The 24,073-nt window shown below is 34.5% G+C and overlaps 1 protein-coding gene across 1 annotated transcript; it reads right to left on the bottom strand.

Annotated features, from left to right (window-relative positions):
• Positions 1-19,853: 19,853 nt before the first annotated feature.
• On the bottom strand, positions 19,854-22,419 carry LOC145095068 (protein ECERIFERUM 26-like). The gene is made up of 2 exons (XM_079033013.1): positions 21,802-22,419; positions 19,854-21,056 (listed from the first exon to the last, which is right to left on the bottom strand). The coding sequence occupies exons 1-2, from the start codon at positions 22,228-22,230 to the stop codon at positions 20,181-20,183; spliced, it is 1,305 nt and encodes a 434-aa protein (XP_078889139.1). The 5' UTR covers positions 22,231-22,419; the 3' UTR covers positions 19,854-20,180.
• Between the last annotated feature and the right edge of the window lie 1,654 nt (positions 22,420-24,073).

Genomic DNA, 24,073 nt, shown 5'->3' with positions numbered 1-24,073 from the left:
CTCGCTTATGGTACTTTTCCATAAGGTCCTTGTTCATCTCAAAAGTCCAGTAGTCCTCATAGTACCTTTGCAGTTCTGAGGACATGGTTGTGACCATGATGCATGCCACTTTGGTAGCATCATCATAGTGCTTCTTGTAGGCAGCATACTCTTCGGGAGTGGCTTTGGACTCATCAAGTTCTTTAAGCTCCTTTTCAAGGACATACTCTTTGTCCTCGAATCTAAGTGCCATCTTGATGTTATGCATCCAATCATTATAGTTAGAGCCATCCATAACGACTTTGGAGCGAATGTTGAGTAAAGAGAAGTTGTGGCTGGAGGATGATGAAGCAGAAGTGTTTCCAGGAGTAGACATCTGAAAAGAAAGATAGTTTTAGTTAGATTTCAAGACACCTCAATATAATAACCCAAAGATATCATATCAAGGTTAGGACCCAACTATGATGATATACAACTTAGAAATGGGATGCCGAGATCCAAGTTCAAATCTCATAAAGGTAGGTGAATGACGATTCACCACTTCCACCATTAGACAAAATAAACGAAGTGAAATTCCTAATTCTTTTGAGATACATTAAAACTATTTAATGGCATGTTTTAATCTCGGATTATGCTCTACCATTTGTGACTGGGATACCGAGGATCACAAACTAGATGTGAATAACCATGCAAATGTGCTTGGTAACCTTATTGTCTTTATCATTAACTATTGATTTTCTGGTAAACCACACACGCTCCATCAAAATGATAATTATAAGATACCCATTACTACTCTTTATTAGTGCCTATTAGTGTGCCGGTTACCCACACACGCTCCACCAATGACCAATAAAGCATAATGTGCAATTTCATGGATTAGCATACTTTTCACATTTTTCCAAAAGTAACTAGAGTTGGGATTTTTGTAAAACAATGTTATAGTACTTAATAACATTATACTTTTAATGAGATGTAGTTTTCCTATCAAATCCGTTCTACTAACGACCCTCCACTAATCAAGGAAGCGGTGGGTGAGAGTGGACACCCATTCAACTAGGGATGTTATTCGGGTCGGAACCGAACCGAACCGACCCGAACCAGAATAAACCGAAAACCGAATAAGGGTAATTGTATGAACCGAAAACCGAACCAAATAAGCAATATGGGTTCGGTTTGGTTCGGGTATTATTCGGTTCGGTTCGGTTCCGACCCGAATAACCCAAATAACATGTAGAAGATGATTAAGGAGCCAAATAACCCGAATAAACCGAATAACATTTACAATGTGATTATAAATATTGTATTTTGTATGACTTGAATGGAGTTTGATCATAGTAGAAACTAGAAAACAACGATGATGAGACGATTATTTTTTCCAGACGCAAAGGCCGACTTTTTTTTATTATCGTGAATGGACTTTGAAGTTCGAAATTTGAACCGGTGATGATCGATCAATGAGTCCAGGTTATCATAAGTCGCAAGGGCGGTAGCCTCAATTTTCAATCAAAGAGTAATGTCGCAAGGATGAGAAAAACCTTAATCGATCAAAGAGTAATGTTGTCGACTCGTCAATTTGGTGTAATACGGATGATCGAATTCGATTGCGTTGATTTTTTTGGTGTATTACGTGGGTTTTGTTGGGTAACGATTGATCGAATAAGCAATCATGTTAGGAAAAAATGTGACTTTCCATATTCGGTTCGGTCCTTTTGGACCGAATAAGCCCTTATTCGGGTAACCCGAACCGAATAACCTGAAAACCGAATAAGCCTTATATAGATACCTGAAAACCGAATCGAATTGCTTATTCGGGTCTAATTCGGTTCGGTCTGGTTCGGTTTTCGATTCGGTTCGGGTTTTCGGGCCAAATTCTCGTCCCTACATTCAACTACCATTTTATAGGCATTTTCCTTATACCCCCTTATAGACTAGCTTCGTGAATGAGGCATACTAGCGATTTGACTGACCATAGTCTTATACATATATACTATTTAACTTTTAATTATAATATATATAAGGTGTGTTTTAAACTTTTTAAGACTTTAGGGTTTATATAGAAATTTCAAAAATTAAGCCATTAATTTTAAATTTAAAATAAACCAAATAACTAGATTTAATATTTATCTATTAATTAACTTTTAATTAATTTATTAAATCTTGTAAGGATTATCTAATCAAATTAAACAATTAATTTAATCCTCCAAATTTCGAAAATTAGGGTAAAGGATAATTATCCAATTAATCTAATCAAGTAACAATTATCCAAAACAAGAAAACCTAAAAATACTAAGCATATTTCGAAATTCAAGGGAGGAGGCTATGGTTTTTCAAAACCCTAACCCTAATTTCGATTAGGGTTCATGGAGGCTAGGGTTTTTCGAAAACCCTTTGAACCAAAAATCCTAGAAATCGAAAATTTGACCTTTTAGGGTTTAATAGCTATAAACCCTAATTTTCAATTCAACTATTATAGCAATTCAATTTAAAACAATAATGGCTCTGATACCACTGATGGGTTTTAGGTAAAACAAATAAACTAGAAAAACAATTCCTAAGTTCACATGCAACCTACTTTGGATCTATGTTTCAACTATTGAACATATAACTTTGAATTGCAAAACAAGAACCCTAGAGGAGAGAGGCTATTTTTGAAAATAACAAACTAGGGTTTAGGTGTTACATACCTTTCAATTGTTATAGAAAACAATTGATAATCCTCTTGATCTTGATATTGATCTTCTTGGAAGCTTAGCACCACAAATGTAATGCCTCTAATGGAATCACACCCAAGAACTAGCAAGAGGGAAACTAGAAGGAGAGAGAGGGAGGGAGTATGCAATTTTCGGCCTAGGGTTTCTTCAAAAGAAGGAGTGCCCAAAATGTGAGCCAGGAGGCTCCTTATATAGTTGAGGGATCTAGGGTTTAGGGAAAAACCCTAATGCTCCTTGCTTAGGGCCTAAGCAAACCCAAGGGCCTTATCCAAGCCCCCATGGACGAAATCATTAGGGTTTCCCCTATAGATTTCGTCCACCCACTTCCAAGGGAGTTCTAGAGCCTTCCACTCAACTATTAGATAATTGCAAACTAGTCCCTGCACTTTATAATTTATACAGTTAACCCCAAAATTAATTCTAATTAATTTCTGGCTAACTATTAATTAAACATTATGATTTCCAATCAATGTATTAATCTTTTAACATATTAATAAATCATTTATATTAATTTATTAATCTTATAATAAATCAATATCTCTCCTTTCATAATTTCCTTGTCCGGTTGCTAGGTTTGAGGGCAACCCAAAAGGATTGTGCTGCTATCAATTCACGTACATACCAATTATAGTTATGGGCTTAGACACCTAATCCAACAATTTCTTCACCTGTTCTTTGGTTGGTGTTTTAATCTTTTTATAACTTGCAAGAAGATCCTTGGTGGGTATAAAATGTTTATGTTGTTTCTAAAATTAAAGTCTTCCGTTGCCATATTTTTCCTAATTTACGAAACTATTTTTGAACTAAAACCCAACACAGACCTCAGACCATTTCACAGGAAACAAAATCATTCATATATCGGAAGTTTAGATGAGCAAGCCTCCGATGCCATAACCAACTAACATCAGGAACGACTTTTAAAAGAAGACAAGGTTGAGGTTTTCCGATGATCATGTTGATGTCTAGTGGATACATATTTTTGTTGTGATTCAATTTGATTAGACACTCTTTCTGGTCTCTTGTCATGACTTAGCTATGCTTTTTGCAGAATTCAACTCTTCGGTTTACATCAGTGAGTTGAGACACACTAATCAAGTTGTGTTTAGGATCAGCCACATACGCCACGTTGGAGACAAAGAAATTTCCATTAGTCAGGACGCCATAACCTCAAATTTGTGAATTAGATTTGTTGTCATATGTAACATAACCAACATTAGGAGCGAGTTTGAAATCATGCAGAAAGTTTTTATGCCCCGTCATGTGCATGGAACAAGCACTATCAATATACCATATTGTATCTTGTTCCAAAGCACAGAGTGCCTGCAAAATCTGTGAGTTTTGGAGTTTTTAGGCTCTGAGTTAGGTTTAGGGATTTTGGCATGGGCTTTTCACTTATGATGTGACTTTTTAGAAACTGTCATCTCAGAGCGCTTGTTCCGAGATTCTTCGGGAAAGAAGCAGAATGTCGTAGTCTTTTCATTATCCAGAAATCATATTCAACCAAAGGTTGTTTGGATACTACTTTTCTCGGACCAACAGTTTTTGTAGGAATCATTGTGTTGACAGATGTCACAGGTGTGTTTTCAACTATTTTTACTTTCCACTCAATTTTTTGTTTTGAATCGTTTGAGGATTTCTGAACAACAGTGTTTTTAGCAACATTTTCTTTGCTAGCTACTTTCGAACGCACATTTGGTTTAGAAAATTGTTTCGTTTTGTAAATCTTGCCATCTGTTTAGCAACAAACACAGAGAAAACTGCCCTAGGAGAGTTAGTTTTTTACAGAAGGGGTCTCATCAATGATCTTTTTCAAACTATTAGTGACAGATTTGTTATGAACATCCAAACTACGAGGATTGGATGGCCTCTTAAGGATCTTAACATGCATAATTGTGTTGTGGTTCCTACTGGCTGGAATAAAGTGTGAGACACTTTCTTTTCGGATTTGTCAATGAATCTGGAATCTTGCCTAGAGTTAATTTCTTTCTTAAGAGCATTATTGGCTTCGGTCTTAGGGTGGACAACATCTTTCTTATATAACTAAGGTTTCTTCCGAGAGTCATATGATGACTTGGAAGTTTGTCTAGATGATGGATTGTCGAACTTAGGTACAATTGGCACTAGAGTTGTTTTCGAAATCACTTCAGAGTTAGAGATCAAGAGTCAGATGAATCGTCACATACAATTTCTTCATCAACGTCACTATAAAATGACACCCAAACGAAGTCGGATTTTCATAGTCATGTCCAGTTGTCTCAGGAATATTTTCCTCAATGATAAAGTTGTTCGGAGGATCAGAGTTTGGAATTTGAGCTCCAGTACGGTTGGTGTCAGGGAATGAATCCGACGACTAATTCAAGTCCATGGATATCAGAGGCGGAAGAGGTGTGGAATCAGGACATTTGAAAATGATAGGTTAAAACTCAGGAACCAGAGATTGGAACTGGTTTGAAGTATCAAGAAGGGGTGATAGTGGTGAGACAGGGGTATCTGAATGCTTGCGGTTCAGATCGTCTCCCATAAACGTTAGATTTTGCAACTCCTTCAAAGGACGAGCAACAGGTTTCGGAAACTCGCTTCAGAGGCCTGGTGCTTTGGACCATGGGTGACGAAAATTATGAGTCATCCATTCGTTTGCTTCAAGAATATCAATTGAATGGTGTAAAGCATCAATTTTGGCATTAAGACATTTATTATCATAAACTAAGACATTTCTTTCACAAAAAGTGATTTCACAATTGTCTTTTAAAATGATACATTCCTCTTGAGACATTACAAGCTCTCTTTCTATTGATACTATCTTAAGCTTTTGATCTTCAAAGTGTAACCTAAGGCGAGTCAGTTCACTCTCCAGCTTCTCACTTACTTCTATAGCAGACTCATAGGCTTTATGAATGATGGTCATATATGATTGGATATGGGTTAAATATGATTCACAAAAAGATAAATTAAAATTATTTTCAGTGATCATAGATCTTACATGTTGGACGATGTTTCTGTCTGGTGGATCATTAGTTGCCATGTAGAAAAAGTTTGGCTCAGCATCTTCCTCGTCTTCTTCAAATCCTGAAGACCAGTATCCTTCATCACATTCAATCGACTGTCTTGCCATAAGACACAAATTCCTTCTAGTTCCCACATCATCCCCATCTCCAGAAGACCAGTACCCTTCAACATCTCTTGACACAGTAGTAACAAAAGCTTTCTCACTTGCTGCCATCTCTTGAGCTCTGTGGGCATAGTATGCAGAATATTTAACCTTAGGCTTCTAAGAGGTTTCACCCAAACAATATTTGGAAAAATAGTTACCAAGTCAACACTTATGAAAAACTATCTTGGGTTTGTCTGACTTCAAATTTTCATGGGATTTCAAGGAGTGACTTGATGAGGAGATGGTGGGTTTGTAAGTAGGTGGGTTATTTGAAGGTTTAGAAAATGGTTGAGGATTATTTTGATGAGGGTCTTGGAATCGGTTTTGATAAGGTTTGTGACTAGGATTCCATTGATGCTTGTATTTCATGGAAAATAGTGCAAACTCCTATTGAAAGCGAAGTTCGGACTCAGCTGGATCGAGATCATGATTTTTTGAATGGTTCATAACAGGTGGAGTAGGTGGAGTCGGAAAAAAATAGTTGAACATGTGAAATAGGTGGGATGGTTCCGAAGGGATTTGGCACAGATGGGTTCAGAATAAGTGGGTTAACACAACTAATCTAGGCAAGAGGACCTCCTGATAGTTCTCTTAACGTGTGTGAAACATTAGATTTGTGGCCTTGTAGTTCGTCAAAAAGTTGATAAAGCTTCAGCTTCTTCAGAGATCCATTATTCTGAATACATGACTTGACGTTTCCCCAGCCCTTTCCAAGGCTATTGATAAACTTCAGATTGTACTCAAGAGGAGTTACGATTATGTCGTGTGCAGTCATGTTGTTCACAACAAATCGGTACCTATTTGAAGTTGAGGCTACAGATTCACATGGAGTAGTGGTGAAGTTATCAAAATCGTTGACAACCGAAGTCAGACGTTTGTCTTTCATGCTCTTGGACCCTTCGAACAGGTCCTGAAGAGTGTCCCAAATCTCTTATGCATATTTGCACAACTTAATGTTCTCAAATAGAGACGGAGGAACACCAAACACCATCTCCTAAATGCAATATGGTCTGCATGCAGCTTTTCGATGTCTGCAGCAACAATAGGTATTGGACGTTGTTCTTCTTGGAACATAAGAGTTGCAGCAATATATATGATCGTTTGTCTGACTGAAACATGAGGACCTTCTTTAACAGACCTCCATATTTCTTCACCATTCTCTTTTCCATGTAAAAACCTTTCCATTCTTACTTTCTAATGATCATACTCTTCAGCAACTAGCATTGGGGCACGAGAAGGGAAACCCACACTATTTGTTATTTGCATCGAATACATTTTTTGAGTAGGATTAGGAGCATCCATTGAAGTTAATGTTGGAATAGTGTCTAAGGCTGTAACTATATTAGGCAAGTATTTGATCCGGTTGTGCATGGTCCTTTTGGGTTGCCTTCACCATAGCAACTTGATAGGATGATTTAATAAGAGAGAGTAAATATTATTAATATATTATGGGAATAATATAATGAATAATATATTGTTATTTGATTAATATAAGTCATAGAATTAATTAGAATTAATTTGGTGACTTAAAGAGGTTAATTAAATAAAGGGGTATAAACTGTCAATTGTTTGATAGTTAAACTTTAGACTGAAAATCCATTGGGATATGCTTTGGACGAATTCTAAGAGATATAGGATAGCTAAAATCGTCCATTATGGTTATCTAGGAATGGATTTGGATAGCCTTAAGAGAAGATTATCCAATTAGGGTTTAGGTTGTAACCCTTAAGGAGTCTACAAGTATAAATAGACCCTATGGCTGATGGAATTCGATACTTAACCTAAAGTAAGGAACCTCTGGTCGAAATTCCTCCCCTCTCCTCTCTCTTAAATCATCCTTCTTGCTTTGGTGTTTGTAAGCCATTAGAGGAGTGACATTTGTGACTCTAGAAGCTCCAAGACAACAAGGTCAACAAGGAATTCAAAGGTATGATTCTAGATCTGTTTCAATGTTGTTATTTAGCCTATATAGTTATTAGAAGTCTTGGATTCAAAGCATGTTTAATTAGAAATCCTACATCCGAGCATTAGGGTTTTGCATGCGCACATAGGAAAGTTCTTATGGCTAAAACCCATCAGTTAAAGTATTGGAGCAGAAGTAGTATATAGAAGAACTTTTATCCTAAACATAGAAATGATTGAGACACCAAGGTAATCTCAGATCAGTTATAATCTATTTTTATGGATTCAAAGGACAACCACTCCAGCTCTAATACAAATTGTGAGTACAATATTCAATGCGTGGAAAAAATTTGAAAACTCAAACCTTGAATTAACTTTTAAGATCAATGTCTGCTTCTAATAAGTCGGTTCAGTCAAGTCTGGTAAACCAGTCAAGACTTAAAGATTATATTCAACAAAGTATTTAAGTAAGTACAACAGAAGAACAAAGTAAAGACGATTTAAAGAACAAGAAGAATGAAAGTGAAAGAGATTTGACTTGCAAGAGAGTTATAATTGATGTGAAGAGAATAATTGCTATTTCTTCGTGCATAATACATGAAAAATCAACTTCTTAAATAGTAAAGTAAAGACACAGTACAAACCGAGAGAACATTCTAAGGACTAGATAATACTAAGTGTTTGACAATTCTCACACTTAAAAGATTTACTGATTTGGTCCTAAGAACGGTTACATCAACAAAAGACAAAAAGCATTAAATGCTTGTACATACTCAATCACATCAAAATAACTTCGGAAACATCTTCATTTCGGACAGGGATAGTTTCTAGAACATCTTCACATCTCAGACTGAAGTTGACTTTGGATCTACTTTGGTTCGGATTGCTAGAGGTTCACTTTTTATGCATTAATAGTTACACTTGAAATAAAATAAGTATAGCTTAACTTAAATATATTTTAGCAAAAACTGAAAAATTAAACAGACAAAATATCGACCCAAAAGCTTCTATTTGTTGGACTCCTCGATGATTCAAAGCCCCGCTAAAATACTCCAAAAACTAGGGAAATTTCAGACCAAAAGCGGGGAAAATGTTTGAGAGAGAATTGGTTTGATATGTGTGAGAAATGAGAAACATTCGGAGGTATTTATAGGATTCTGGGGGAAGAGGGCGTCGTGCTCCTCTATAGGCGTGCCGCTACCTTGAGACGACGACTCTCCTCTAGTAGCCTGCTAGTGTCAATTTCCTGGTGGGCCACATCTCCTTGTCAGTGCGCGTCGTGCACCACGCGTACTCAATCGCGCTCGAATTTTAAAAACTTTGATAATGATATCTTCTTCATACGAGCTCCTTTTTCGACGTTCTTTATATCTGAAACAACCCAATTTTCAAAAGAAATTTTTCATTTTTAAATAGTCAAAACATTTTCCATAAACCATAAAATCTCAAATACATTTGTTTTCAAATTCATAACAATAACAATATTATTCCAGTCATCAGAGTGTCCCATAAAAACGTCTGAGAGAGAGTGCATGTCGCGTGATCAAGCCTTGTCCTTGCCCTTAGGCTAAGATCTACCTGAAACGAATCCACAAACTATAAGCTAATGCTTAGTGAGTTCCCCAGAGCATACCCCACACAATCTACATAATCACATAATCATATTAGCTACAAAAGCTACATAAACCACATAATCCATGCATAAAACATATAGGGATGCCCTGTAAACCCTCCAAGGTCTTACTCCAGGTGCCATGGGAACCCCCACATGGTCTTAGCCCACTACCATATAAACCAGACATACAAACATATCATGATTCCCTGGAAACCCACCAGGGTCTTACTCCAAGATCCATGGGAACCCCCACATGGTCTTACCTAGGGATGGGCAATGGGCCGAACCCGGACCGGACCGGTCCGAAGACCGAAAACCCGAAGACCGAAAATCGTGAATTACCTTACCCGAAAACCGGACCGTTTTTGGGTGTAGCGGGTCCGGGTTCGGTCTGGTCCGGTTCCAGGTACTAAACCGGGTTTCGAGTTTTGGACCAAATTAGACTTTGGTAGTGTTGTTTACGGTTTTGGTCCAATCTTGTTCTTGATATCAAACTGGGTTTCGTATGTTTGTTGTTTACGATTTCAGGTTTTGTTTGTCATGTTACTCTCTAGCATACTATTTCAAATTATAATCTTATTACGTAACATTCATCATTCGTATCTTTTTTGTTTGCACAATTCGACTAAAAATACATAAAAGAAGATGAATATAACGGTACGCTGCGAGACTCTAATTAGAACACGTGCAAATGAGGTATATGCAAACAAATACAAACGTTATTAAAAAACTACACTATTTTTATAAATAAAAAAATTCACTATTTTAACATAAAAAAATATGCACTTAACATCACTAGTTATATTAAAAAAAACTACACTATTTTTATAAAACAAAATTGCACTATTTTTTTAAAAAAAAAATTGCACTTAACAACATTATTTTTACTAAAAAATATTGCATTATTTTTTCTTTTAAAAAAGAACTGCACTATTTTTATTAAAAAAAAATTGTATAGGAAATAACTTTTGGTTTTTCGAGAAAAAAAAAATTGACACCATAATGCGATCAAGAGAAGAGGTCGAAACAAAACAAAAAATTGACACTATAATGTGATCCATAGAAGAGGATGAATCAATTCAATCGGACAATATTTTTTTTTTATTTTCTTAATTCTCGATTACTATTTGTCGATTAAAAAAAATAACTTTTGTTTTTCCGGTCCGGTCCGGGTTAAATCATTAAATTCGGGTACGGTCCGGTCCAAACCCGAAACCCGATTATTGATAAAAACCAAACCCGAAAACCGGCCCACTAATATGATAATCCGGTTCGGTTCGGGTCTGGTCCCGGTTTTTTTGCCGGTCTGGTCTGGTCCCACGGGTCGTATGCTCATCCCTAGTCTTACCCCAGGGATGCCATGGAAACCCTCCAAGGTCTTACACCCAAGTGCCTCGGGAATCCCCCGAGGTCTTTACTAAGGAGGCCATGGAAACCTTCCAAGGTCTTACACCCAAGTGCCTCGGGAACCCCCCTGAGGTCTTTCATGCAAGTACTACAATCACAACTAGCATACCACATATCACATAACCAACTAGCATGTCACATAAAAAAGAATGGGTCAGCCTTGGTGCCTTAGACCCATTGGTATGGTGAGGAGACTCACCTCTCGAGAATGTTGAACTGACAAGATAAGATCGGATAAGTCCCAACGTACAACTCCAACTCAACTGCCTATAATCATCATGTGATTTACTTGTCACAATCCCGAAATACCATAAATACCCTCAAGGTCAACCCTGGTCAAAGTCAAGGTCAACAGTCCATGTTGACCTCAACTCGTCGAGTGCATCCAGCAACTCGTCGAGTTCCTTCAGAGTCCCTACAATCGAATTCCCAAGTCTACTCACCGATTCACTTGAGTAACTAGTCGATTTCCTTCAATTTCCAGAGGACAGAAAACTCATGCAGACCAAAAACCCTAATCCCTCACCGAAATTACTCAAGTTCCCAAAAACGGGTAAACCCTACCCGACTCGTCAAGTTGGCTAAGCAACTCGTCGAGTCCCTTCAGCTCTTTTTGTGTTAAGTCCTTTCCAGTGGAATCCAAAGCCCCAAATCACATATCCAACCTCTTATGGAGTAGTTGCCACGTAAAGTTGCAAACTTTACGTGCATGCAAGGCCTCACCAGGCTAAAACACTAAAATTAAGGTTCCTACAAGGTTTTAGTGCAAAAGTGGGCAACTTTATGTCATTGAAGACCTAGAGGTGTCCAGATCTGGAACCATATCCTTGTGACAAGTCCAAATCCGAGTATGACACCCTTTTTGCACCAAAAGTGACCATATTCTTCCATGAAATGATATATACGCAACTAAAGGTCAAGATAGTGACCTTATACCTCAAGATGGTCGCCAAATTAGATTAGATGTCGGATCTACTGCTTCCCTCTTTGCTCCTTCTTCTTCAAGCTCCAAAATCCTTCACAACCACACCAAAATCACTCTCAAAAGCTCTCTCTCTCTCTCTCTTTTATCAAGAAGGTGCAAGGCTCGAACTAGGGTTTCTTTGGGCTGTAAGAACGATGGAAGAGGCTGCAAATGACCCATAAGTTCTTTAAAAGAGGTACAAATCCCTGAAAATTAGGGTTTCTCTTTACAGTGTCTACTCGTCGAGTTGGGGCCTTCCAAGTCGTCGAGTAGATCCGAAGTCCCGTGTCCACATAAATGATCTCTACTCGACGAGTTGGAGCTCCCCAACTCGTCGAGTCCTAGCTCAAAACCCTAAAATTTAGAAAATTAAATGATACCTAGAACAGGCGTTGCAATGTCCACGTGTAGCTATCGACGAGATATACAACTTTCATTAGACTACATCACCTAACTCTCACTTTATTTTTTATTTATTATTTTTTAGAAGGCTTAGACTGTTAAAGTCTGTGTGAAATTCATAACTCCATCATACGAACTCCATTCTTGACTTTCTTTATATTGATCGGTTCATATTCACGAGCTCTTCAATTCTCGTTTAAATTGTTTCGGCTAACAATCAACCGATTTGAATTTCGATTTTTGTGTCCGCATTGTGCTTGAAAAAATCATAACTACCTCGTATGAAGTCAGATTTGGACATTCTCTATATCCACACACGCAGTTTTACAATTAATACGACTTTTCGTTTTGATTACTTAGGCTAATTAGCAATCTATCTAAAATTCACTTTTTACAGTATGCATAGCTGTGTCGGTTTAATCGCGAAACTTCGAAGAATCATAACTTCTTCATACGAAGTCAGATTTCAGAGCTCTTTATATGTACAGAATCCTTGCTACATCTACTACGACTTGGATAAGATTATTTATTCAAAATAACCTTCTATTAAAATGTTGTTTTTTCGCTTATCATATCTTGATTGTCTAACCCGAAGTTGTGGGCATTACATACATGTCACATGGCTTCACAAGGTCAAACCTTAGTCGTGACCCCTTGCTCTCTAAGCAACGTTGTTTTCAGTCTTGCGTTCATCAATGAATTATTATATGTCGCTTTTTGTGTTGCCAATTCAGGTGAAAAAATGTTTGGGATCATTGAAAAAAAAGGTTCTTTTACGGTTTTCATGCGAGTTAAAGAATACTTGTAAATGAAAGGAAAGGAAATGAGAGCTCAATTTTGGTAGCCTCGAGGTTCTTTATCATGCCCTGATCCAAAAATGGTGGTGGCATTTTGTAAATGAAAGAGAATCTTTCTGGGTGAAGGTGATCTTGTCTTTTTATGAATACCCGAAAGGTTATATTTGTAATAATTTGAGAGATATTAGTTAAGGGGTGTGGTCTCATATCATTGGTTCCATAAACAATATGCATGAAAGAGGTGTTATTCCTTATTCATGGCTTCGAAAGAGAGTTGGGAATGGGAGATGTACTCGATTTTTACATGACACTTAGGTAGGTGATGGTCCTTTAAAATATTGTTTTTAACGGTTGTTTTATCTTGAAAAGAGCCGAGAGTGTACCATTGCGGATAGATGGGATAATGGGTGGAAATGGTCTTGGATTTGACATTTTGATGATGGAGATTTGCATAGGCAACTTCATGAGTGCATGCCGACTTCTAAGGAAGATGATTGGTGCTTGTAGGTAAATAGGATTCTTGAATTCACGATGAATGATGTTCGGAACATTATCGATAACGAGTGCATGCCGAATAGTAATTATGTAACTAGGTGGAATCGATTTGTGCCTAGAAAGGTGAACATCTTTACTTGGTAGGCGTTATTAGACCGTTTACCTACAAGGTGGATTATAAGCCTTAAACGTTTGGAGGTTCCTTCTTTGATTTGCACGTTATGTTTAAAACAGGTAGAAAAATTGATCATGTGTTGCTTTCATGCAAGGAGGTTTCTGTTATTTGGAAAATGGTGTTTAGGTGGGTAGATTTAATGTTGTCGGGTGTAGATACTTTACAGGACTTGTTTGCATGGTTGGAAGTAGTCTTTCTTTCTTCAAATAGGAGGGTGGTTTTGGAGTTATTTGTTTAGATGGTGCCTTGTATGATTTGGCGGTTCCATAATGGTTTAGTATTTGAGGAGTCGCATCCGATCAAAACTTGATTTTTGATAATATAGTTGATTTCTCGTATAATTTGTTTGTTTTTTAGAAACAACAAGACGAATACTACCAAGGTTGCTTGAAAAAAACTCAATGTTTATGATTTTAGTGTTATCAACATATTTTAGTGTAGTTAGTATTACTATCGAGACAGGCTGAGTTCAGTTATCCAAGACTAGAGGTGTGAGGTGTACACTCGGAGTGATAAATGTACGATCTAGAATATGGAGGTCGGGGGGCAACACCCCTGGGGACAGGGTTCCAAGGGGCAAGGCCCCTAGTAAGGTCTAAGGGGCACCCTCCAAAATTTGGTAATTGCATCATGATCATGTGTTCACGGTTTCCCCTTTATAACCACCATTAACTGACATCAGGGTCGGCTCGTGGGCCTGGGCAAGCTGGGCGACCGCCCCGGGCCCCCAAATACCAAAGGCCCCCATTTTGCATTTGCTATATTAAGTTAGCCCATTATTTTTAGCCTAGCCCACTAGTTATCAGGCCAAATTATAATATACGAGAGGAACCGAAAAACGGGAGCAAGATGTCGAGCATGCGTTCACAAATCCCTCTTTCCAAGGCTATCAACGATTTCTATGGAGACTCCAAATGCACCGCTTCCACTTCTCCAGACTCCACACAACGGTTACTTCTATTCTTCTGATTTTTTTCTGATTTCTAAATCTCATTATCCCACAATTTCTTCCATCCCATATGAATCTCTAATCGATTTTCCCTTGAGAGCTGAGAGTGCATCAAGCGATTCTTCATTCTTATTTTTGAAATTAATAGAGCAGCAGACGAGATTCTTGAATTTATTCTGAACCTGTGACTTATTTCTAAATCAGAAATAGCCTTAGTTACTTCTAATTTCTGAAATACTCGTATGTTTTTTTATTTTTTGTTTCTTTACGAAGGATTGAATCGTTCTGAAGTTTGAGACTCAAAGAATTCAAAGACTCAAATCACGAATTGATTTCTGAATCTATGTAAGTTTAATTTGATTCAAATTTCTATTTTTTTTTTTCTTACAATTGAATACAATTATACAAATTTCGATCTTAGACTTTTAAATTCGATTTTTTTTAATCTGATGCAAATATTGATTCTTGTTCTTATAGTGTCTCATTCTAAATTTCAGATATTTGTTGTATTTCTTATTTCTGTTGCATTTCACTTTCTTACAGCAGATTAGAAAATTAAGAAGATTGAATAGTTTTGCCACATTACGAATTAAGAAAGATTTGCTAGATGATATTGAATTTGATAGAATAATCGATAACTTTGCATCTAAAAAATTAGTAAATGTAATTTTTTTAGTTTTTCTTTGTTATGTTTATGTATTAGGAGGGTTCATAATGTTTCTTTGTTGTTTTATATTTAATGGTTGTTAAGCTGTTTGGTGGCTTTTAATCGTGTTGGGAAGCTTTTTTTATTTTTATAGTTGGGGAATCCTCACCCTACAATTGTATTATTTTATTTAGTTAATAAAATTATTCAGAGATGTCATGAAGGGCCACATTTTGTATTTTGCCTCGTGCCTCAAATTGTCTTAGACCGGCCCTGACTTACATCTTCCATGTATAAAAGGAAGATGGAAGTTACATGCAAATGTTAAAACTTTCATATAACCGAAACTAATTCATTTGCATTTCTCTATCTTTGAAATTCACAAATCATTACAAGTATTTTGTATTTCTAATTATGATTAAGCCTCTAATCATAATTGAAGTTCTTGGATTATTCCACTTCTGAATTCTTGTCTCCCAGGCAATATGGACAAATTACATATTTCGAAAAATGATACAATCACGAATTCACGATCCATGAAACATCCAATGCAATTGTTACATATTTGGAATCCATAAATTCTACCCAATCATAGTTATTTCATTATAATTTATAGCTTTTTGTTAGCTTCATTTAAAAAAGAGAAATTAAATATTCTTCTATTTTTGTTCCTATCTATCCTTCTATTCATATAAAATAATGACAAGTGGTCAAGTGTCTTAAAATGTTATTATTTTTTTCAAAATGTGACACATGTCATCATTTTACATAGATAGGAACAAAATGTATGAGATAATTAATTTCTCTTTAAAAAATTCAGTTGTTGAAAAAAAAAGATCGTGGTCAATTGAACGTGTTGTGAATTCTTTTTGCTCGATCAAGTTGAAAATAGAAGTGATATTTCCGTACTATCTTGGTAAAGTTCCCCAAGTATCATGAATTAGTATAGCCTTCTTGTTATGGTTTTACCCTATTTTGATGGTTTTAGAGCCTATAATTACAACTATAACCAAAAAGTTGGAACATACAACATCAAGATTATAACTAGAAAGTTTGATTAATTAAACTAACTAATCTAAGTATGATACGTATGTTCAACTTGTTTTTATAAAGTCATTCAAATTACATATTGATAAAAATGAATTAGGTTCACCAAAGCATAATTCCTCTTCGATGGATTTTTTTTTTTTGGCAATGTTTTCGGATTTAACTTTGGATTAAGTTCTCCATGTCATGTTTAGTGATAAATAAATCATGCCAATGTAATCGAGAGGTAGCACGCATCCCATAGAGTATCCAATCTTGTAATTTGGACGTCAATACTTTGCTAAGACAAAAATTTGATAAGACAAAATTATAAAAATGGTCATTGTGGTTTGACAAAAGTAACAAAGTCAGTTCCTGCTGATTTTTTTTATGCAAATGGCCCCTATGGTTTGCAAAACTTGCAAAGATGACCATTTTTACTAACGGCGTTAGTATTCAGCCGTTAGGGATTGAATCTGTAAGGGTATTTTCGTCTTTTCAAGTATAAATGGATTGAATTCGCAACATTTAATAAACCATAGGGACCATTTTTGAAATTTGTTTGCAAAGATGCCCTTTTTACTAACCGCGTTAGTATTCAGCCGTTAGGGACTGAATCTGTAAAGGTATTTTCGTCATTTCAAGTATAAAAGGATTGAATTCGCAACATTTAATAAACCATAGGGATCATTTTTAAAATTTATTTGAATAAAAACAATTAAATGAGTAGGCAAGGGCTCGAACTCAAAAGGAGCTGCATACTCTTTTGTTTTTTTCTTTCCTAAAACTAACTTATATAATATATCAAATCGTTAAAATATAAATAATATATAAATTATAATATATCAAATCGTTAAAATATAAATAATATATAAATTACAAAAGAACTCTTTTTTCCTATTTTTTTTTAAATAAAACAAAATTTACTTTAGTTTAGTTGTATTATATAAAAAAAAAATTTACAAACAATTTGTATGTATTTTTATGTATTTATTTTATGTAAAATATATTTTTTTTGTTTTTAAAAAATACGTTTTCGTATAAAAAATACGTTTTTGCAAAATATATATTTTTTATGTCTTTAAAATAATAATAATTAACACTACTTATGACATAAAAAATAAATCTATAAATTCTTTTGAGTCGCTAGTATTAAAATTATTTTTTCGGTTATATGTATTAAAAAATGTTATTACGCTGTATTGGAAGGCAAAATCGGCCGAATATGTTTTGGTTTGGTCCAATCGGTTTTTTGAATACCGTTTTTTTAAATACATATTCGGTTATATGTATTTTAAAAAACATAAAAAACCTATTCGGTTATGTATCTTATTTAAAATACGTATTTCATCTTAATCGCAAGCTCTAAATCATATGGTTAAAATAAAGATAGATAAACACACACACACACACACACACACACACACATATATATATATATATATATATATATATATATATATATATATATATTCAATTATTAACACTACTTTTGGTATAACAAAACCGTATAAATTGTTTAGATACATAACAAAATCGTTTTTAAGTTGTTTTTAATATATATAATCGTTTTAGAACTAGCGACCCAAAAGAATTTATATATTTTTTATGTCATGAGTAGCGTTAATTAGGCATGTCGAAAAAACCCGAAACCCGTTCTACCCACCCGACCCGTTCTGAATTCGGGTAGAATGGGTCGGGTAGAACGGATAACGGGTATGGACATTCGGATAATAGGTTAACCTGATAATATTATAGGTCGGGTTTTAGGTATGAATATTTATTTTCGGGTATACCCGAATACCTGAATTCGTTTTTTAAATAATACCAAATATACAATGCAGTCACGTACGCACACTTCAAATAAAACAAACCCTTTGTTCCCTTTTTATGAATGATGTCCTGACAGTCAACGCAAACTTGCAAAGGGAATACGACGTTGAAACTGAAGTCCTGAACCGTCATAACAATTCTCAGTTTCTCACTATCGCACGGAATGGAATTAAAAAAGTACATAACATATTATAATGATTTGTATTGTTATTATATATGTACTTTTTAATTGTATGAAATATTTTCCTACCCAATTCTTTATTAAACCAACCAACATGTAAAAATAAAAAATTATCAATACGTGTCATTTAAGAAATTTTCGGGTATACCCGATAATTACTCGACCCGACCTCAAACCCGAATACCCGTAACCCGAAAACCCAAATTACAATATAGGTCGGGTATCAGGTATTATTTTCTTAAGGAAATACTCGTTCTATCCGAAACCCGAAAATTTTACAAAAACATATATATTTTACAAAAATATATATGTTTTTATTATTATTTCAAAGACATAGAAAATATACATTTTACAAAAACGTATTTTTTAAACACAAAAAATATATATTTTACGTAAAATAAATACATAAAAATACATACAAATTGTTTGTAAATTTTTTTTATATAATACAACTAAACTAATGTACATTTTGTTTTATTTAAAAAAAATTAGGAAATTTTTTTTTTGTAATTTATATATTGTTTATATTTTAACGATATTTTATTATATAAGTTATTTTTAGGAATGAAAAATCTAAAAGAGCATGCGGCTCAATTGGTGAAGGCTTTGGTGAATTAAGGGCTGGTCTCGAGTTCGAGCCCTACCTTAGCCATTTAAGTGTTTTTTTTAAACAAATTTCAAAAATGGTCTCTATGGTTTACTGAATGTTGCGAATCCATTCCCTTAATATTTGAAAAGACGAAAATACCATTGCTAATTAAGTTTCTAACGGCTGAATACTAACGCCGTTAGTAAAAAGGTCATCTTTGCAAGTTTTGCAAACCACATTAGCCATTTGCATCAAAAAAAAATTAGCAAGAACTGACTTTGTTACTTTTGGAAAACTACATGGACCATTTTTGTAACTTTTTGTTTAAATAATTTACTGGCTATACTTGCTCATGGTACACCAGAATTAGGCATAAAAACACGTCAAAATTATTTCTGACAATCATCAAAACAAACATAAATGATAAGTGTTGTTAATAATAATACCAGCGATCATGTGAACCGATAATATTTTTTTGTTACCCTTCTTTGATGCATTCAATATAACTTATTAGACAAAGTAACATAGGGTTGTCAAAATTGTACCATGTAAAACCAACCAACATGCTACCAATCGAACCAAGAAAGTTGGTAGCCAACATATTTGGTAGCCAACATGTTTGGTTGGTAGTACCATACCAATTGAACAATCTTAGTACGGTAATAGTATAAAATTTTGAATATCATGGTAATACGGTACCAACCAATTCATATATATATATATATATATATATATATATATATATATATATATATATATATATATATATATATATATAAACAAAATCGTATATTTCAAATTTTCAATTGTCAGTTGTGTTTCGTGTTTAGAGTTTTAAGAACGTTATATAAGTTATTTGGTTGCATTAGTCGATAGTTATTAACATGTTAAAACACAAAACTAAAATGTTACTGTAACGTTACTTCAATAGAATTATTTTGTAAATTAAAAGAACTACATAACCAATTTCTTTACTAAATATCAAAAGTACCCGATGTATTTGCTTATTTTAAAATCTTACAATAGAAAAATAAAATAAGTCGATATATACCATTACCAATTTATATCAACCAAACTTGTTGGTAGCCAAATATATTGGTACCAAATATATTTGGTACGGTACTGGTAGCAATTTTTTTATACCAAATATAGTTGTTACAGTACACGGTTTAAAGAAAAACGAATTGATACCGTACCAATTCCACCCCTAAAATAACATATCACACACATACACTACCATAAGAAAGATTTAATAGTTAAAAACAGATACGTGCTGCCACTTTATGTCTCATTAAGTGGTACACAATTTAAATTATTAGCACACAATTTTATGCAATTTCCTCTAATCTTGGATGTGTTTATGCAATTGCAATACACCAATCTTCTTTAAGTGCCATTTTAAGATCAGTCATCTCATTCTCTTGCAATGTTATGCTTACTATCCTTCCATCAGAGCAACCTTTTGGTGTTGGAAGAACCAAAACAACACCTTTATCATCAATATTATCAATAGAACAGTTCACATAAACGGGTGTTTGTCCTCTCACTTCAATCTCATAAAATGAGACATCACTTAAATCGACAAAAGTCAAATTCGCTCCATAAATAAGAAAATCTGAAAGCATGTTATCGTTCTTCATTGCTTCTTCAATGTTATTTCGCTCATCGACTACACGACTCATCATCAATGACCCTAGTTGTATCGGGTTGCATTCAACTATAGGAATATCTGATTTGACCACGCCAATGCTTTGACTTTTATTAGTGATAGTTCCTTTGGTTCGATTTCTCAAATCACTTTTACATACAGTAACGGCTTGTAGTCCTGACTCGTGTCTAATTTTTCCTAAACAATGCCAAATCACAACACAAATACATTCGAATGGAGGAATTTGTACACCAACTTTCTCTTGACATATCTTCGCTTGTAATTGAGTCAACTCAGACATCGAAATATAAATGGAGAATGTCTCCATTTTGGACTTGCTTGAAGTAGACCAAAGGTCTCCAACTGGGCCAACCCGTTTTACGGAAAGTAGATCTGGGCGTGGATTTGGGCTTCGGGTATCAGTGACATTGGTTTGTTGTTGGGCCATGGTGATTGGTTGGGCCGGGTAATGGCCTGCAATGGCTTGAGGCCATAGTCTAATGAAGCTCATAGCTGAAAAAGCATCACCAAGTGTATGAGACCAGCTCATACCAACCGATGTGCCCCCACATTTAAACTTAGTTAACTGCACATGACAAAATTCAACAATGAATATTTATGAATTTGTATGTAAAACTGTATATATATTTCAATTTTATAAATTTTTTGAAAAGTGTACAAAACAATTAATAAAAGGCTTTACCCTAAAATGAAATTGTTGATATCTGTTACGAAACAAGTTATTTAAAATATAAAAGTTGATGTAAAATCAATTTAAGCATTAGTTAATTACCCTTTCATTTAATCATTAAAAGATATTAATTATGTTGGTATATAAAATTATTATAAGTAAGACATTTGAAGAGGTATCAACCAAACAGAAAGGTCAACGTTGCATGCTTTTATGATTTTATCTCATTATTGCTAAAGATAATGGAAGATAAAGTGATTCGAATACGTGGTACGAAATATATTACTCAACAATATAAAAATGATGGTGCTATTTTTCTACTTTGTTAAATTTCTAAAGTTTCCTTCCATAATGATAAAGAAAATTTGCAGATTCAAATGAATAATACATCGACTTTTGGCATAAATATATAGTGAAATGTTACTAAAAAGTTTCTAAAACTATAAATGTTGGAAACATTCTTACACTCAAATGGGAAAGGAAATAGACACGTTGTTAGTTCTCTTATTGTTGTTGGTTTTATCATGGCCAAACATATCAAGTAAGTACACGTATTCAAAGCATAACATACAAAAGACATAAAAAAAAAAAAAAAAAAAAAAAAAAAAAAAAAAAAAAAAAACAAGATTAGCAAGCAAACCTGTATCATAACCAATGGAGAGAAAGGTAGTTCAGGGCCAATAACGTTGTTGGGAACAACAAACTTGTGTCTCGAATCATATTTTGATTCGAGCCACTCATCGAGGCTCAGATGACAACTAGCCTCGATGATTCGCACTCCACCATCATTGCATTTGAGGATGGGTCGACCCGTATCCGTCCTCCTAAATCGACCACATGGGATATAGGCATGATTTAACCAATCGAACATTGTTCTCTTAATGTTAGTGATGTTGAAACCATCGAATGCTGGTGTTCTGAAGTAGTAGACGAATCGTAGGTAGTGAAGCTTCATGGCTTGGTCTAGAGCAGTTAGCTCCTGAAACTCATCATTCCCACATACTAACCCGGGTGCCACTGTGGAGATTTTGAGGTCGTAAATGGAGTTTTGCTCTTTTGATGACATCATTTTCAATTAGAAGTAGAATTTTGAAGAGTTGGATGTTGGATTTGATGGGTGTGGTTTGTTTATATATAGGAAAGAGATATTAAGGGTCTATGAGCCAACGTTGTTTGGAGATGTAATATTTATCAGAGTATGAGAGTATAAATTTAAAGGTCATTAATTGTTTCTTACAAAGTTTTTTCAAAATAAACGAAGCTTATAAAATAATTTGTACATGAATGAAGCGCGTCATTTAAAAAAAAAATAGAATATGAAATAATAGATTAGATCAAAGAATGAAAATTCTTATGAACTGAATATTAGAAGATAGCATGAACTTTTCGGTCAAAAGACAAATTAGTAATTTTAATTTTATATTATAAAGGAGACAATGCTACAGTTTTGATAAGAAAAATTGAAATGATACGAAGTTATGAACACGTGAGAGTGGATGAAAGATGAAGTATGAAATATGGGTTGTGGGGTACAATGTAGTTGAGAAATTAAAAGCATAATTTAATTTGGTCAATAAAGCAAGAGTTACTATGCTCGACCTCATCTTCTCGTAACTCATTGCTGGTAAGAAAATTAAAACTTTTGTAGGTAGTACTATTTATCATCTTCGTATATTAATTAAAAAAGTATTGCCAATGGTACATTTATGTTTATATCCGTATATTACTTCTTTTAATTTAAATAAAAATAATAGTTACAACACAGTCATATAAAACATGTCATTTTGAGTTATATTACACAAGAGATTATCATATAGTAGGAAACTTTGTGAGACTTTAAGAAAATAATCACTATCCTCATGTTTAGTTATACAAAAGAAAGTGTCAATAGATTTTCGCAGGTTTAGGGCGTGTTTGGCATGGAGCTTTTGGAAGCGTTTGGGAGCTTCTAGCTTTTAGCTTTTGACAAAATACTCTAGTTTAAACAAAAAGCTTCGTTTGGCAGTACGAGCATTTAGCTTTTAGTTTTAACAAAACGCTCCGATTCTAAAAACTACTTCATGTAGCGTTTAACAAAACGCTCATGAGCTTTTGAAATCAATTTCCATAATTACCCTTAAAAATATATTTATATATTTATTTATTTTTAATCAGTTGTCCTTTTATGTAATTTTATATATTTCAAAAATTCTCAGCTACTTTCGCCAAACATTCATATAACAAATAAAAGCTATAGTTTCTCGCTACCAGTCACCTACTCACCTGCTACACGCTACCCGCTTACAGCTAACAGCTATTTTAGTCAAGCACGCCCTTAATTTACTATTTTCATAATATATATGACAGATTCGTGGTCCCCACCTAATAAAGCTTAATAATGGTTTGTGTGCCACATCTTTCGTGGAGTATTAATGTTTTGTTTGTTTCTAACGTAATGTTCATCCATACATACAATGTTCGTAATTTTTATTCGCTAAAGATTCATGAAGTCATCTACATTCATATATTTAAGGGTTTGGTCTATTAGGAGGTTAGATCTTTAGCTATCTGTCTATTTTTTTCAATGTAATTCTTGGGGTCCTTCAAATTGTTGGTCATTCGTAATGATCAAGATTTCATTATGTATCCAGAGCAAAACATGACTATATCATTCTCAGTCGATACAACATTAAAGGCTAATCAATTGCAAAAGTAGGTTGCAACTCACCATCAATTAGTTTGTTATAGTTTAAGAACATGTTCTATAGTAAGTGCATTGTTGGTTGTTTTTTTTGTAATCATCATCCATCTTGCTAATGTAATGGTCTTATTTTCTAATAGGTGCATTGTTGGTTTGTTATTTAGTAATTAGCAACTTTCTTGCATTAACTCAAGCACGAATTGTTATATTACATTACATAAATAGCCAAACA

Source organism: Lactuca serriola, chromosome 1, assembly GCF_051521515.1.
Source record: "Lactuca serriola cultivar US96UC23 chromosome 1, Lser_US96UC23_V15, whole genome shotgun sequence".
Lineage (NCBI taxonomy): Eukaryota > Viridiplantae > Streptophyta > Magnoliopsida > Asterales > Asteraceae > Lactuca > Lactuca serriola.
Note: the sequence above shows the minus strand (reverse complement) of the source record. Positions and strands in the feature narration are given on the sequence as shown.